The following is a 13,354-nucleotide window of genomic DNA, read 5'->3' as shown; positions in this document are numbered from 1 at the left end:
GTGTCCTCCGAGCCCATGCATAATACAAACTTCCCCATTGCATGATTTAATCAAAAAATACTGGGTTTTTTTATTTCACATTGAGATTGTTGGAAGTGTAGAATGACCACAAACACTAAAGAAGCTCCAAAGGGCCCACAGAGTGTCTCTACCCTCATGCCGTGCCATAAAAACAGGTTGTCAGTAAACACACCTGAAATAAGGGCTAAGGGAATATGTTACAGAAATACAGTAATGAGGGAAGACATGAAGGATTTAAAAACGAGCAGTGGAAAAGTCACGGAAAATAATAAACATCGTAGAGTGCTTTGGAATTCATTAATGTCCCCATCTTATTGTTTTCCACCACTTTTAACCCTAAGCTTCATTTTTAATTGACCTTTGCAGTATTAGTTGATTTTTAATAAATCATTTCTCAACCACCCCTAACCCAAACATATCTTACCTCCCCATATGACATAATAAATGTTGCCTGTCATAATGCTGAGTGTCAGTGTTTATCGTCCAACGGGGAATACAAAGCTTTAGGTTCTAATTTTCTAATTTTTCAAATATATCTTTGTTAGTACATGTTAGGTGCCAGGGGGGCATCCTTTTTCCTGTGTTTGCTGTTCGCTTTGTGGGTCCGCCCATTCTGCTTGTTCCACAGGTGCCTCCAATTCAGCCGTCAAGCTGTGGACATCTGGTTACCCTTGAGAAGCTGTGTGTTTACGTCGTTTGACCTTTTTTTCTTATTAACAACGGTACGTGTGATATTTTCTCCAGTGGATAAAAGGTGCATTTTTACTTTAGTGGCCGGAGTTTGGTTTGATCTGGCTGATGGTGTTTTCCTCTCTCTCATAGGCCAATCGGCTACTTTTGGAGCAGCTGGTTTTAAGTTTACAATATTATGCTAATTCACTGTTAATCATCTTTTTATATAAGGTTACGTTCCAGTTTGTCTCTGCCTTTGTCTTTTAAAATATACTAAGGTTTTGTTTTTACATTGTTACACCCCGCATCCTTTTTCTTTTTTTTATAATATTAAACGTTTTCCACATGCACAGAATATACAACCCTGTTTTATTCATGTTTTAAATATATTTAAACCTACAAAACGTTATGTTATGGGATGTACAACTACATTTAATTGTTCAAAGACTAAAACAAACCCTGCAGTATGCAACACTGAAAATATTTTCTTCTCCTTTAATCCAAGTATCCACACTTAGTGCTGTAATCCTTATCCTTCTTATCATACTTGTAATGAAGTGACCAAAATCTTCCTGGGAATCAACTGAGCCATCAGTGACAACATTAGCCTTGCTACTTTTTTTTACAAAATGTCCACGCCACACTGTTGTTGACATTGTCACATTTATTAACACTGAAATTACTGCTGAATCATTAAGCAGGGGGAAGAACAATCAAACACCGCCACCAACAACACATTAAACAAAACAGAACGCACATGGAGACAATATACTTTGCCAGTAACACTTTTCCAAGATCATTATTATTATTTTTTATTTCTGTGGTAAGCATTTATTCACTAACACCATAACACATAATACATCTGAAATGACTTGCTCCCTCTACATTTTGTAACAGAAGCTCCTTAACATGTTTAACAAATGAAAGTTTTTTTTTTGTCGAGGGACATTGACACTGAAGTGTGAAGCTGCCACCTTTCTATTTCACTAACGTACAAAAACATAACCCTGCCATGACAATCACAAATCACAGCAACAAATAGCTTTGCATCATGCAAGCACGTGTCAGCAGGAAGACCACAGAGAAGTTCATGATGTTGTGAGGGAGCACATGAGGACAATCAGAAGAGGACACAAGGGAGAGGATAAGATGGAGGCAGATGATCCGCTGTGGCGACCCCTGAAGGAAGAAGCCAACAGAAGAAGAAGACGGCGACTGCAGTATCCATGATGAGAACACAATAGTGTTTTTCTTATCTGTACAAGGACATGGAGCTCAAGGCTCCACAGGCATGTCGGAATTACCATCTTCTATCCTCTTAAAATTCACAGTGTTTCTTACACAAATAAATCTCTGGTCTTCTCTAATTTGTCCAGTCTCCACAACTCTGTCTTCCCTCAAGTCAAGTTTCAGCTGCGGAGCTGCTGCAGTGTTGTCCAGGACCTCCTCAGTGATGATGGCATCAAATATCAAAGCTCCTAGTCAAGTAAGACAAGCTAAACAAAGAGGAAGAACATGATATGTTGGTCAGGTCTTCTCATCCAAAAGATGTCGTCATCGATTCACCAATGTCAGAGCGAAGAGATTCATCCATTAGAGATGAATAACTGGCGATCTTTAAGCATTTTTCACAGCTTTGTTAAAGTTAAAAACAAAATGTCACAAGAAGCACACCAGACTGACGGGTAACAAGCTTTATGGTACCCAGTGGAACAGATACCAGTCTGATTACAACAGATCAAATTTAATGCTAATAAAAGACTGGTGAGAACAAAGCAGAGACACTCTAATGTTTGTCCATTTAAGGTCAAATATGCAACATTCAGTGTTGCACAATCCCAGGAAACATTATAATATTTATATGAATCAGACGATGACGGCAGGGGAAGCTGTGCTTCCTCTAAAATGTCACAAAATAAATGGTCAAATATGTACTGGTGCGTTTACATTTCATTACTAAAAGTTTGCTATAACAATCAACTATATCATTTATGTATAAAGGTGTCAAGATGAGCTTCCCCTGGGTCACAGACCATAGCGACCGCCACTGATGTGATTATACAGTGTAGCAGAGTTCTGATTCTTCAGCAGAGATTGACGTTAACTGTTAACTCAAAACTTTCTGCACAGATGTTCTTAGTGCCGAAATGTGCATATAATGAATTCATTATGGCAACGGGTAAACATGTAGAAATTCTTGTGAAATGCATTAAACAGCAGCAAATGGAACAGATCACAGATGGTTGCTTCTAATTTGATCAAATATAGAAACAAGTAGAAGCAAAAAAGCCCGTCTTTGCTCGTGTTGACAATAAAAGCCTCGTTCATGCTGACTGAGAATGTGCAGCGTCTTAAATTTCCATACTGAGACCAGTTGTTGACATAAAACAATACAAAGGCATAAAGTACAAAAACAAAAATGCAGGCCTTCACCATGAATGCTGTAAATAGCTGTTCATCCAGCATTACTCATTTGGTCCCATTCAGAGAGGGGGGGGGGGAGGACAAACCATAAAGATGCACCAAACAAAAACAGGACCACAGGAAATTCCACACGAGCACATGGTGGGTCACAAGAGTTCACTGGCCATTCATTGCTGGTTTTGAAGTGAACGCCTCTCTGTCCGAGTTCTCCACCTGGAGAGACTGCAGAAAAACACTGACTGTTACTGTTGAGGGTGATAATCTGAGACTTGGGCTTCATCCGTTTTTTGCACTTGCACGTGCACACATTAGCAGTATGGATTTCACTATAATATACACATGGGACAATTTGGCAAAAAGACGTGCAAAGTGAATTCAATTTTTTATTTTCTCTGCGTGTGATTTGAAAGAGAAGAAAAAAAAGGTCTTTTACCTTGGGTGCAGCGTGTCTAATTCCCATCTGCTCTGTGGCGCTAACGCCATTTGGTTTGTGAAAGCAGAAGACCTTCTGGAAGCTCTGCTTGAAGTTGTCAGAGAGGAAGCCGTAGAGGATCGGGTTGGCACAGGAGTTGACATAGGTGAGGATGACCAGGACGAAGTAGACTGTAGCGGTGGTTTTACTCTCAGGGATGATATAAACCAGGTTGACAATGTTGGTAATGAAGAAGGGCAGCCAACATATGACAAACACCAACACGATGATCACCACCATCTTCGTCACCTTGCGCTCCGACCTACGCCGATTTGTCACGCCCGCGCGCACACCTGCAGACCTCACCTGAAAGTGACACGGTTCATTATTAGATCGTGACAACATAACCACATAAAGAATTTGAAAAACCGAGTGACTGGGTCGTCTTTCCCATTACCTTGATGACAATCAACAGGTAGCACAGGCTGATGACAAAGACGGGACCAAAAAAGCCCAGGATGGATGTATAGAGGATGAAGGCAATGGACCACGAATCACGTGGCTCAGGCCAGCTTATGTTGCAGGTGTTGAACTCCTTCTGAACATGCGAGTAAATGGTGACTGGCAACACAATCAGGAAGGAAACAACCCACACCATGATATTAAAAATCTTGGCCACCTGAGGATTCCGCCATTTGGTACTGCGAATAGGATAAACCACAGCCAGGTAGCGGTCAATGCTCATTACAGTCAGGCAAAAGGTGGAGCTGAACTGGCTCATGGCATCAGCAGTCATGCACACCTTGCAGAAGAAATCCCCATATGGCCAATAGGAAAGTGCACTATTGGTGCCAAGGAAGGGGATTCCTAAGATGTAGAGTTCATCTGCCAGGGCTAAATTGAGAATGTACATGTTTGTCACCGTTTTCATCTTGACGTAGCGGATCACCACGTAGATGACCAATGTGTTACCCAGAAAACCCACAATGAAGACAATGGTGTAGATGACTGCGGTGTCCACACTGAAGGGCAGCGGCTCCGGCTCGGTGACGTTCTCAGGCATCGATGTCCAGTTGTGGCCGTCCATCTTGAAGTTTGGTGCGCCAAGATCCGTTTGGATCATATTAAGAAATAGCTTACGGGGGGGGACACAGACATACAATTATAACATATAATATAAATGTTTCAGAAAATGTAAAGTGCATCTGATTGCAACACGCGGTTGCTCTCTGGGAAAGATACCCATATTTACCAGGAAAGAAGGGCAAGTTGCCACTTTTCTGCACTTTCAGGCAGAAAAAGCTGTCAATCAGTGAGAAAAAGCCGACTCCTAAGATATAGACTTAAGTCAGGTGAGTCCTCTGTTACGTGGCTATAACCTGTTTTTCCTTAAGTCCCCACGTGCAGCCATGTTTGCAGTGACGGCCACCGTTGTTCCATGCTGGTGCCAGTCTGTTTACAGTGCTTCATACAACTACACTTGAAACCTGAACTGTCACTTTAAGCACATGAGATTAGATGTCCACAATGGGGGCAGCCCACATCTTTAAAGAGCTAATGCTGTCAAAAATAAACCAGATTTTATCAGTTAGCCTGTTAAGAGCGGGGTTTTGGGCCACACATGTTTACAACAGATAATGACTTTCTCCGAAAATACCTTCTGTAAAGAAACTGATATTAAATGCTCCAATGATAATTCTGTGAGTCCTTGTCACTTGTGTGGCAAAGAGTGAACGCAGAATGAAGGTGAAACATTCAACAGGAGGTTAAAGGTTCCAAGGATGATGACTTTTAGTACGAAATGGCTGCTCTGATGTTACCATTATGTGCAACCATTAACCATTACCATAACAAAATTCATATTTCTGTGTCTCTTTGATGCCGTTCACATTTTTACATACATACCAAATGATAGCTGGGTCACTATTCACATAGTTCTCTTTTCTTGATATTTACTTGCTGTTTGATGGCCACAATGCTTTGCTCAGAATCGAAAAAAATGTTTTTATTTGTCTATTAATTGTTTGTATAGACTACATCATGATGTTTCCAGAGAAATCGAAAAAGGATACATTGACAAATGGCCAACTGCAAAACTAATCCAATAATAATCCATGCTGCCTCATTGAGAATGGCCTTTCGCCTTACCTGTGCTTTTTGGTTGACCTTACATACAAAATAAACAATAATAATAATAATAATAATAATAATCCTTGTGATAACAATCGTGTGACTGTCGGTTGTCAGACATTTCATCCCGAGGCGATGAAAATGTGTTGCACCAATAAATGGTCTGACGTGCAGATTCACTGAACCGCGCTCCAAAACACGACAGTGACGCGCAGCCCCCAGCATGTTGTTGACAAAACAAACACTGCGAGTCCCCTTCAGACTGCATCGGGCTTGACATTTTTGTCCACCAAACTATTAAAAAACCACATTAATAGCTATAGCCCACAGTCATTAGAGTCATGATTGGCTCGTTACATGTGAAAATAATACAACTTAAAAGGGGCGTAAAGCCCCGCGTCCTCTTTTGGAAATAAATGACTTAAAATAAATGATGATGCCAACATGTAATTCGCGCCCACCCCTTTCTCCTACACACTGAGTTTAAATTCTATTGCACAATCACGTTGAAAATGTCATGACAATAGTTGATGGGATTCAACCTACCTGTGCGTCCTATCCACTCCGTTGTCCGGTGGCGTTGCGCGCGTCTCCTCTGCTGGTACGGTGTTGGACCCGCGCACCTTGTCTGAGATTACAATGGACTCTCTCGTTCTTTCCCCGCGTCTCTTGAAAGAAAAACCACCTCACGCATGACTTTTCATCTTGACGCATTTTCTCGGTGTCGGAGCGATGAACTCTCAAGAGAGAGCGAGAGAGCGTGAGGCGCAAAAACTAACGCCATCTGTAACCGTCCTGGAGTTTCTGAACACTCAGCTCTTAAGGGAATTGCGCGTAAATGAAATGCCGTTCTCTTGCTCTTCACAAGTCAACCCCTGATTACTGAACGCCACGCACAGCGGGTATTTATTTGGAGAGCGTCACCCAGCCTCCCGCCCCATTGGCGGTTGCAATTACCTAAACACTGGCTGTCAAATCCAGATTTGCGCGTAAAAGTTCATCTTTTCCCCCCAGTTATTTTCCTTTCCCTGTGATGTAGAGACTTGAAACTTGTTAGACCATGAGAAGGAATGAGATAATTCATAACTGCAAGGAATCACTCACCTTGATGGAGATGAAATTCCATGTTGAGGGAGAGTTTATGGTAATTGCACAGGGAAACTGCCTACTTTTAAGCACCCTTGCTTCATGTTGGTGTCATCTAGGTCAGTGAGTCCCAGACTGGGGCACTTGTACCCCAGGGGTACCAAAGGGAAATAATAAAAAAAAAAACATGATTTGCAACTGGCATATAAATAGACATAGAGTCAAATTCAATACTAGAAGTGCATGGCTGGAGGTCAAATGTCTGAATTGGTGGGGACTGTGGAAAAAAAGTTAACTTTCACTTCAAAGTTAAGACTTTGTTTTTAGGGTTAGGGTATATGTTTAGTTGTGATGATTAAGGTTAGGGCAAGGGAGCTTTTCTGGCATAAACATACATGACCTTGCCTGGACCAGTAGTCTGTAATGGAAACCAAAACCTGGTCCTAATGAGGCAGAACCTTATTTCTGTCTCAGAGCTAAGATTAGAGTTGTGCCTAGGCTGTCCAAATGAGTGGACGTCAGTGTCCTACGTAGAGTAGCTGTATAAACCTGCATGCATTTATTTGTGTGTGTGTGTGTGTGTGTGTGTGTGTGTGTGTGTTTGTGTTAGACAGTATGTACTGCATTTCTGAATTTTCCATAAAGCATCAAAGAGGATGATGAGGGGAAAGTGGGATGTTGATGATGTCTTATAGTTTATGGGTCCTGTTTGACAGGTTTTAACTCAACTAACTGGGCAGCGGCACACACAGAGGTAAATACAGAGCTCAAGACTACGACATGGCTCATTTACACCGTCTTTTATCCCATGCGGGTCATCCTGGAGCTTATTTTCAAGGTTACACTGACTACATTGATAGTGGCTTTGATGATGATGACAGGTGCAGTGTGAAACAAGAGTTCTGAGGATAGTGTGAATCTGTGGGAGATGCCTAATCAATATTTCAAAGATACCAAATACCAGCCAAGAGGACAACATTTCCTTAAGCACCTTTATTTAAATGTAGCGGCTCGTTTTTATTGCATTATCTGCAGGGATCTAATTTCATTGCATAGATTAGTTTTGTTTATACTAATAAATGATAGAACTAAAAAAAAAAGCAGCAGATTAGTGAACCAGTTTCAGTGATGGTTACACTGTGACAGAAGACTTAATCCTGGAGCTTACACTGTTTCCTGTTCATGAAAGCTGACTGTACCCAGTCCAGCGTCACCATTTTTAAAGCATATGATTCATATCATACATAGATATGGTATACCCTCACTTGCCACTTTATAAGGTACAACTAGGCATATGGTTCAAACTGACCACGATAATGGGAGAAAAAAGTGATTTAAATGACCAAACATGACAGGGTTGTTATTTTAGAAAACTTTGATTTACTGTTTTTTTCTGGGATTCACAGATAATTCCAGGATGTCAGAGGATAATGGACAGACTGTTTCAAGATTTAAGATTTAAGATTTACATTATTATCCCACAGGGTAATTTGCCTTGGACCGCAGTGCCACACCAGGTGACGTTTAATTTAAAAACAACATACTTGAATCATACGAATCAAACTGAGGTGTCGTCACGGTCCATTTGGTGTATTTACATAAAACATAAAACCAGGGATATTAAAACCTAGGAAGACGCCTAAAAACAAGAAAAACTGCACAAGATTTTCCGGGAGCTAACAGACATAGAGCAGGTTGTTAAATGAGAAATGTGATGGACGATGGGAGAAAAGAGAGCTTGGATTTGTGTTTGATTGATCTATAAAAATCCAATGGGTAGCTATCAAATGACAGGACGGTAACAGTAACACAAATGTCCATTTGTTACAGCCAAATTATGCACAAGACCCTTTTAGAACGCACAGCATGTCAAACCTTGTAAGCGGTGAGCTTCGACAGAAGACCTGTGTGCCTAATAATGTGACCCGTGAGTGTAGTGTTTACACAAACAGACCATTTTTTTGTTTTTTTTGTTTTTACACTCTTCCAGCGGTCTGATCTTAACTGTGGTGATTAATATTCACAGTGTTCACGCTCAGCCCCAGAGGGCATTGAGAGTCTGCTGTGTTTGATTTAAAGGCCACTGATAGAAGATAATGACCACAAAAAAGGAAACGGGGTCGGTGTGACAATGAGTGACTCAGCGTCTGTTGGCTGTTACTCACCTTAGAGGATGACAGTATTATGGCTGAACATACTGGGTGTTGAAAGACCTCAAAGTCCATTTACCATGTGTTCAGTGCAAATGTGTATGCATTTGGTTAAACTGCACCTAATAATAGATTTGTTTCTCCAGGTAATGTCACCTCAAGTACTGGTTTTACTGGTTCAGATAAAACTGGGAGCAGAGGAATTCCATTAATTGATTAACATACAACACTTCCCTCCATACAAAGCACTTCCTATGGTTAGAACATTTATAAACTGTACATTAGCACAGCTTTTTTTGGTAATTTGTTGTAATTCAAATCGAAGCAGACCCTGCCCTCTGTAAACTGCGGTCTCATCTGCCACATATAGACTCGTTGTGGGACAGACTGACTTTTAAAGAAAGGAAAACTTTGCACGCTTCACTTAGTTTTTCCTCGAGTTCACTCACACAGATTGGTTTACAGGGTGGCACAATGGCTGCAGGATTACAGGTGAGACGTGGATGACGTTATTCATTTCCAGATGATTAAAAAAGAAAAGAATTGATGCCCACTACAAAACCTAGAAAGAAAAGAAGCTTTAAAAAAGAAAACATGACACCTAGTGACAAATCCAATGCAGCAGCTGCTTGTTGAATAAAGGATTTGTCAGTTAACTTTTCCCACACATTCTTTTTTTTTTTTTTTTAATCGGTAAATATCATGCTGGCTCTCTCCTCTCATCCAGGCTGTGACTCATCTGTGGCTCATCTGTGCAGTTTATTGCCTATCTCAGCATGAAAACAAAATAAATATATATACTGTATACTTATATATCCCAAGATATAACACCCATAAATGGAAAGACAAGAAGCGTATATAAAATAGATTCACCTTTTGCATAATTTATTTATCACCACTTCAGTGTGTATATTAGGATCCAAAGTTCTGCTCAGCTAGTTTACTGTTATGATAATGATACCACTTTTAATCATTAACCATTGCCTGTTCTTTGCACATGTTGTAGATATTATTATTAGTACTCACTTTTTTGTACTCACATTCGCAGAAAAGGCACAGCATTTGAGTCAAGACTTGAGTCAAGGCGGCAAAATAATAGGTCTTGTTTACATTCATTTAAACTTCTCATTAGTTCCTTTCATTCTTGCTGGAGCTATTACTGGTTACTAATAAAGAACACAATACGCAGCGAGTAGACAGCGTCCAGGGTGTAGACAATAAAGTTAAAGATTGTCATGAAGGTGATCACCACCAGTTTATCCCAGGAACAGAATCGGCCACAGTTATTGGGTCTCTGATTGCCGCGGAAACTGTACAGTGGCCAGATCACCATAGCTGTCGTATACATCACTGCTGCCAAAATATTATAGACCACGACAACCTTGTCAAATGGGATTGGAAAAAAAGAGATCAGCTGTCCAGTGGTGAGCAGAATTATGGCTATGGAGAAGATGAAACACAGGGAGTACACAGCCACGCACCATTGTAGTCCTGGTGAGCCAGTGTAATGGTTTATCTCCAAGGATGTGAAGATGAGGCAAGCGAGGAAGGTCTCCAGCATCTTCATTATGCCGGGCAATGTAGAGAGAAATCCGCTGATCTGTCCACTTGGACGAAGACGTGTCAGAACCACCTGACTTGCATACAATCCAAAACAGAGCCAGGAAACCACCGATGCAGCAATCTGGTGGTGACAGACGTGGCAGGTGAAAAAAATGGGGTAGATGATGGAGGTGGTCAAGCACAGGAGGCCAGCCAGCATTGCAAAGGCGGTGGTGAAGTCATCCCAGGCGAAAGGTAACTTGGCACTAAGCGTGGTGAACTCCAGAATGAGAATGAGAAGGGTGAAGAAGAAACAGAAGCACCAGGTGAACATGCACCACACCCAGTAGGACGATGGGTTTTGTCCCGCTATTGCCACCAGTATGAAACACACACAAGTAAGGATGGTTGCCATTATTCGCATGATGCCTACCGGCTGGGTGACTGCCCTCAAATCCACTTGAATCATGGCTGAATGACGGGATGAGTCTCTGTAACCCTGGATTTTTTTGCCAAATTCAGTTTAAGTACATCCTCAGTGCAGCCTTGATTTTTATATTCAAACCTGTTGAAAAAATCCATGCAGGCAAGAGACCCAGCAGGTGTGTCTTTGGAACCAAAACTGAAGTGTGGTGGAGTATATTCAATCCTGGGCTCATCTGTGCAGTTTATGGCCCCTGTTGCCTTTCACAGATTGGACAGTGGATTTGTTTTATGCTGCCTTAAACACAAATAGACTGGACTCTGATCCTCAACATAAGGTCAATTCAGACACATGACCAACAATGATGGGCGTTGGTCACACACAAGAAAACTTCGCTCATCCTGTCTTTTTTTTTTTTTTTTTTTAGGGATTTTAGGGAATAACACAAAAGAGTAAAGATGTACTAATGTGTTTACATTAGTATTGTGATCACATTATTAAAAATAGTGTTGATATTGTGCACAACCACAATGAAGATGTACTGTATATAATATGAAATGACTTCTTTTCTAAAAAAAAAAGGCAACACAAATACAGGATTTCAGAATATTTGTTCTTGACTTTATTGTCTTTCTCTTCAGTCACAAGTGGTTATTGACAGAATATACAAGTGGAAGGTGTTTCCTTCCTTATGAATGTCCACTCTCTCGTTGTCCATTACAGAAAAATGGGAGTGGATATGGATAGTCTGCATGTGTGTCATACAAACTATGACACGCCTGTACAAACAAACTGTTAGAGGGAGGAGTCTGTTCCTATTCACCATCAATCTTTGAAGGAATTATTTAACCATTGAGGATATTCATTCATTTAATTTGAATACTTATTTGGGTGTAAGCAAGCACAATTACCTCACACAATGCCTTTTATTCACAGTTCACATGAAGAATTTGACCAAACAACTTTGCAATTGCAGTAGAAGAAAATCAACAAATAAAACCCGAATGGGAATAAGAATCTCCTCAAAGTTTAAAGCAAGTGTTGCTCTATGTCCTGAAATAATTCATCACATTCCCCTCATGTTAAATATTTGAGATTTGATTATACATAACTATGTTCTGATGAAAAAAGTCAGCCTGAAGGAATAAACGGTATCCACAATGTAAGCAACAAGGTTGAAACAGGTCATGAAAGTGATAACAACTAAATTATCCCATGGACACAAGAAGTTTGCGCAGTAGCTGGGTCTGGGATTATTTCTCAAGCTGTAAAATGGCCAGATGACCACAGCTGTGATATACATCAGCACTGCCAACACATTGCAAAATAGCAGGACTTTATCAAACGGTGCAGGGAAGAGAGTCAAAAGACGGCAAATGGTAAAAATGATGATAAGTATGGCAAAAATGAAGCAGATGGAGTAGACAGCCACACACCACTGGAGTCCAGGAAACCTCGAGAAGTGGGAGTAGTTCAAGCAGATGAAGATGATGCAGGCCACGAATGCCTCCAGAACCTTGAGGAGACCCGGGACTGTGGCCAGAAACCCACTAGTGTCACCAGGTTTGGCTCGAGTCAGTCCGACCTCAGTGGCGTACAGGAGGAAGGCTACACAGGAAATGACAGAGGCACCGATCGATCTGCCACAGATAGAGCAAGTGTAGAAGATGGGATAGATAATGGATGCTGACAGCACCTGAAAGAGAAATCACATTTACAGCTACATCAATGAGTTGTGTGGTGTTGTTGGAATTGTGACCTTTATCTAAGCTCAAATATTGCATTAACTTAAGTTTGGTTTGGTTCATTCATTCATTCATTCCCTTTACCACATTTCTTTTGAGGGTTGCAAGAGTAGCTGGAACCAATCCTCATCTACTCTACAAAATCTATAGGTTTTAATAACATACATAACACTAATGCTGAATAACAACCTGCAACAAAAAATGATCTTGATAATATCCTAAAAGACAAACAAAAAAAAAAAAAAAAAAAAACACACACCATTAGAGTGGCTAACATGGCAAATGCTGTAGTGAAGTCATCCCAGGAGATCGGCAACTTTTGGCTGAGACTGGTGAATTCCAGTAAGAGTATGATGATGGTGACACAGAAGCAGAAGCACCATGTGAACATGCACCACGCCCAGAAGGACTGAGATATATGGCCCACCGATGCCACCAAGCTGAAGGAGATACAGGTGAGGATCACCTCGCATATCCGCACAATGCCTACGGGTGCCGCACATGCCGTGAAGTCCAGCGTAACCATGGTGATTGTAATCCTGTGGTCAGTTCACTGTGGTCGTGGATAGATTTTCCTTTTCAATCTCTATTTTTCCAAGAACTCGAATGTCTTATCTCCTCATTGTGTGAGTTCTGCCGGAATGTGGCAGAAACAGAAACTATAGCAGACTCTATACCTTCGCTGGCCGCTCCCTCATCAACGCCCCTTTAGACCGTCCCCCTCAAAGTCCAGTTACCATGTGTTCAG

General features: G+C 41.1%; 3 protein-coding genes across 3 annotated transcripts; all 3 read right to left on the bottom strand.

The window, feature by feature from the left end:
- Window positions 1-2,379: 2,379 nt before the first annotated feature.
- Window positions 2,380-6,619, bottom strand: LOC131476070 (somatostatin receptor type 5-like). The gene is made up of 4 exons (XM_058654541.1): window positions 6,206-6,619; window positions 3,987-4,664; window positions 3,551-3,895; window positions 2,380-3,339 (listed from the first exon to the last, which is right to left on the bottom strand). Exons 2-4 carry the CDS (start codon window positions 4,650-4,652, stop codon window positions 3,274-3,276), a joined length of 1,077 nt encoding a protein of 358 aa, XP_058510524.1. The 5' UTR covers window positions 4,653-4,664; window positions 6,206-6,619; the 3' UTR covers window positions 2,380-3,273.
- Window positions 6,620-9,754: 3,135 nt separating this feature from the next.
- Window positions 9,755-11,110, bottom strand: LOC131475625 (myeloid-associated differentiation marker-like). The gene has a single exon (XM_058653862.1). It carries the CDS (start codon window positions 10,904-10,906, stop codon window positions 10,052-10,054), a length of 855 nt encoding a protein of 284 aa, XP_058509845.1. The 5' UTR covers window positions 10,907-11,110; the 3' UTR covers window positions 9,755-10,051.
- A 350-nt stretch (window positions 11,111-11,460) lies between these two features.
- Window positions 11,461-13,347, bottom strand: LOC131475553 (myeloid-associated differentiation marker homolog). Its single transcript, XM_058653766.1, has 2 exons — window positions 12,866-13,347; window positions 11,461-12,557 (listed from the first exon to the last, which is right to left on the bottom strand). The coding sequence occupies exons 1-2, from the start codon at window positions 13,130-13,132 to the stop codon at window positions 11,973-11,975; spliced, it is 852 nt and encodes a 283-aa protein (XP_058509749.1). The 5' UTR covers window positions 13,133-13,347; the 3' UTR covers window positions 11,461-11,972.
- Window positions 13,348-13,354: the final 7 nt, after the last annotated feature.

Source organism: Solea solea, chromosome 16 (genome assembly GCF_958295425.1).
Source record: "Solea solea chromosome 16, fSolSol10.1, whole genome shotgun sequence".
In the NCBI taxonomy this organism is placed as follows: domain Eukaryota; kingdom Metazoa; phylum Chordata; class Actinopteri; order Pleuronectiformes; family Soleidae; genus Solea; species Solea solea.
The sequence above is the reverse complement of the archived record's forward strand: the minus strand, read 5'-3'. Positions and strand labels throughout refer to the sequence as shown.

What these genes read in the sequence shown, in the direction of transcription:
- LOC131476070 (XM_058654541.1), bottom strand. Translation starts at nt 4,652, where the DNA reads ATGATCCAAACGGATCTTGGCGCACCAAACTTCAAGATGGACGGCCAC. An exon ending in ACCTGTTGATTGTCATCAAG is followed by an intron (nt 3,896 to 3,986) that starts GTAATGGGAAAG and finishes TGTCACTTTCAG; the next exon opens with GTGAGGTCTGCAGGTGTGCG. An exon ending in TTAGACACGCTGCACCCAAG is followed by an intron (nt 3,340 to 3,550) that starts GTAAAAGACCTT and finishes GTTTTTCTGCAG; the next exon opens with TCTCTCCAGGTGGAGAACTC.
- LOC131475625 (XM_058653862.1), bottom strand. Translation starts at nt 10,906, where the DNA reads ATGATTCAAGTGGATTTGAGGGCAGTCACCCAGCCGGTAGGCATCATG.
- LOC131475553 (XM_058653766.1), bottom strand. Translation starts at nt 13,132, where the DNA reads ATGGTTACGCTGGACTTCACGGCATGTGCGGCACCCGTAGGCATTGTG. An exon ending in CCATGTTAGCCACTCTAATG is followed by an intron (nt 12,558 to 12,865) that starts GTGTGTGTTTTT and finishes TTTCTCTTTCAG; the next exon opens with GTGCTGTCAGCATCCATTAT.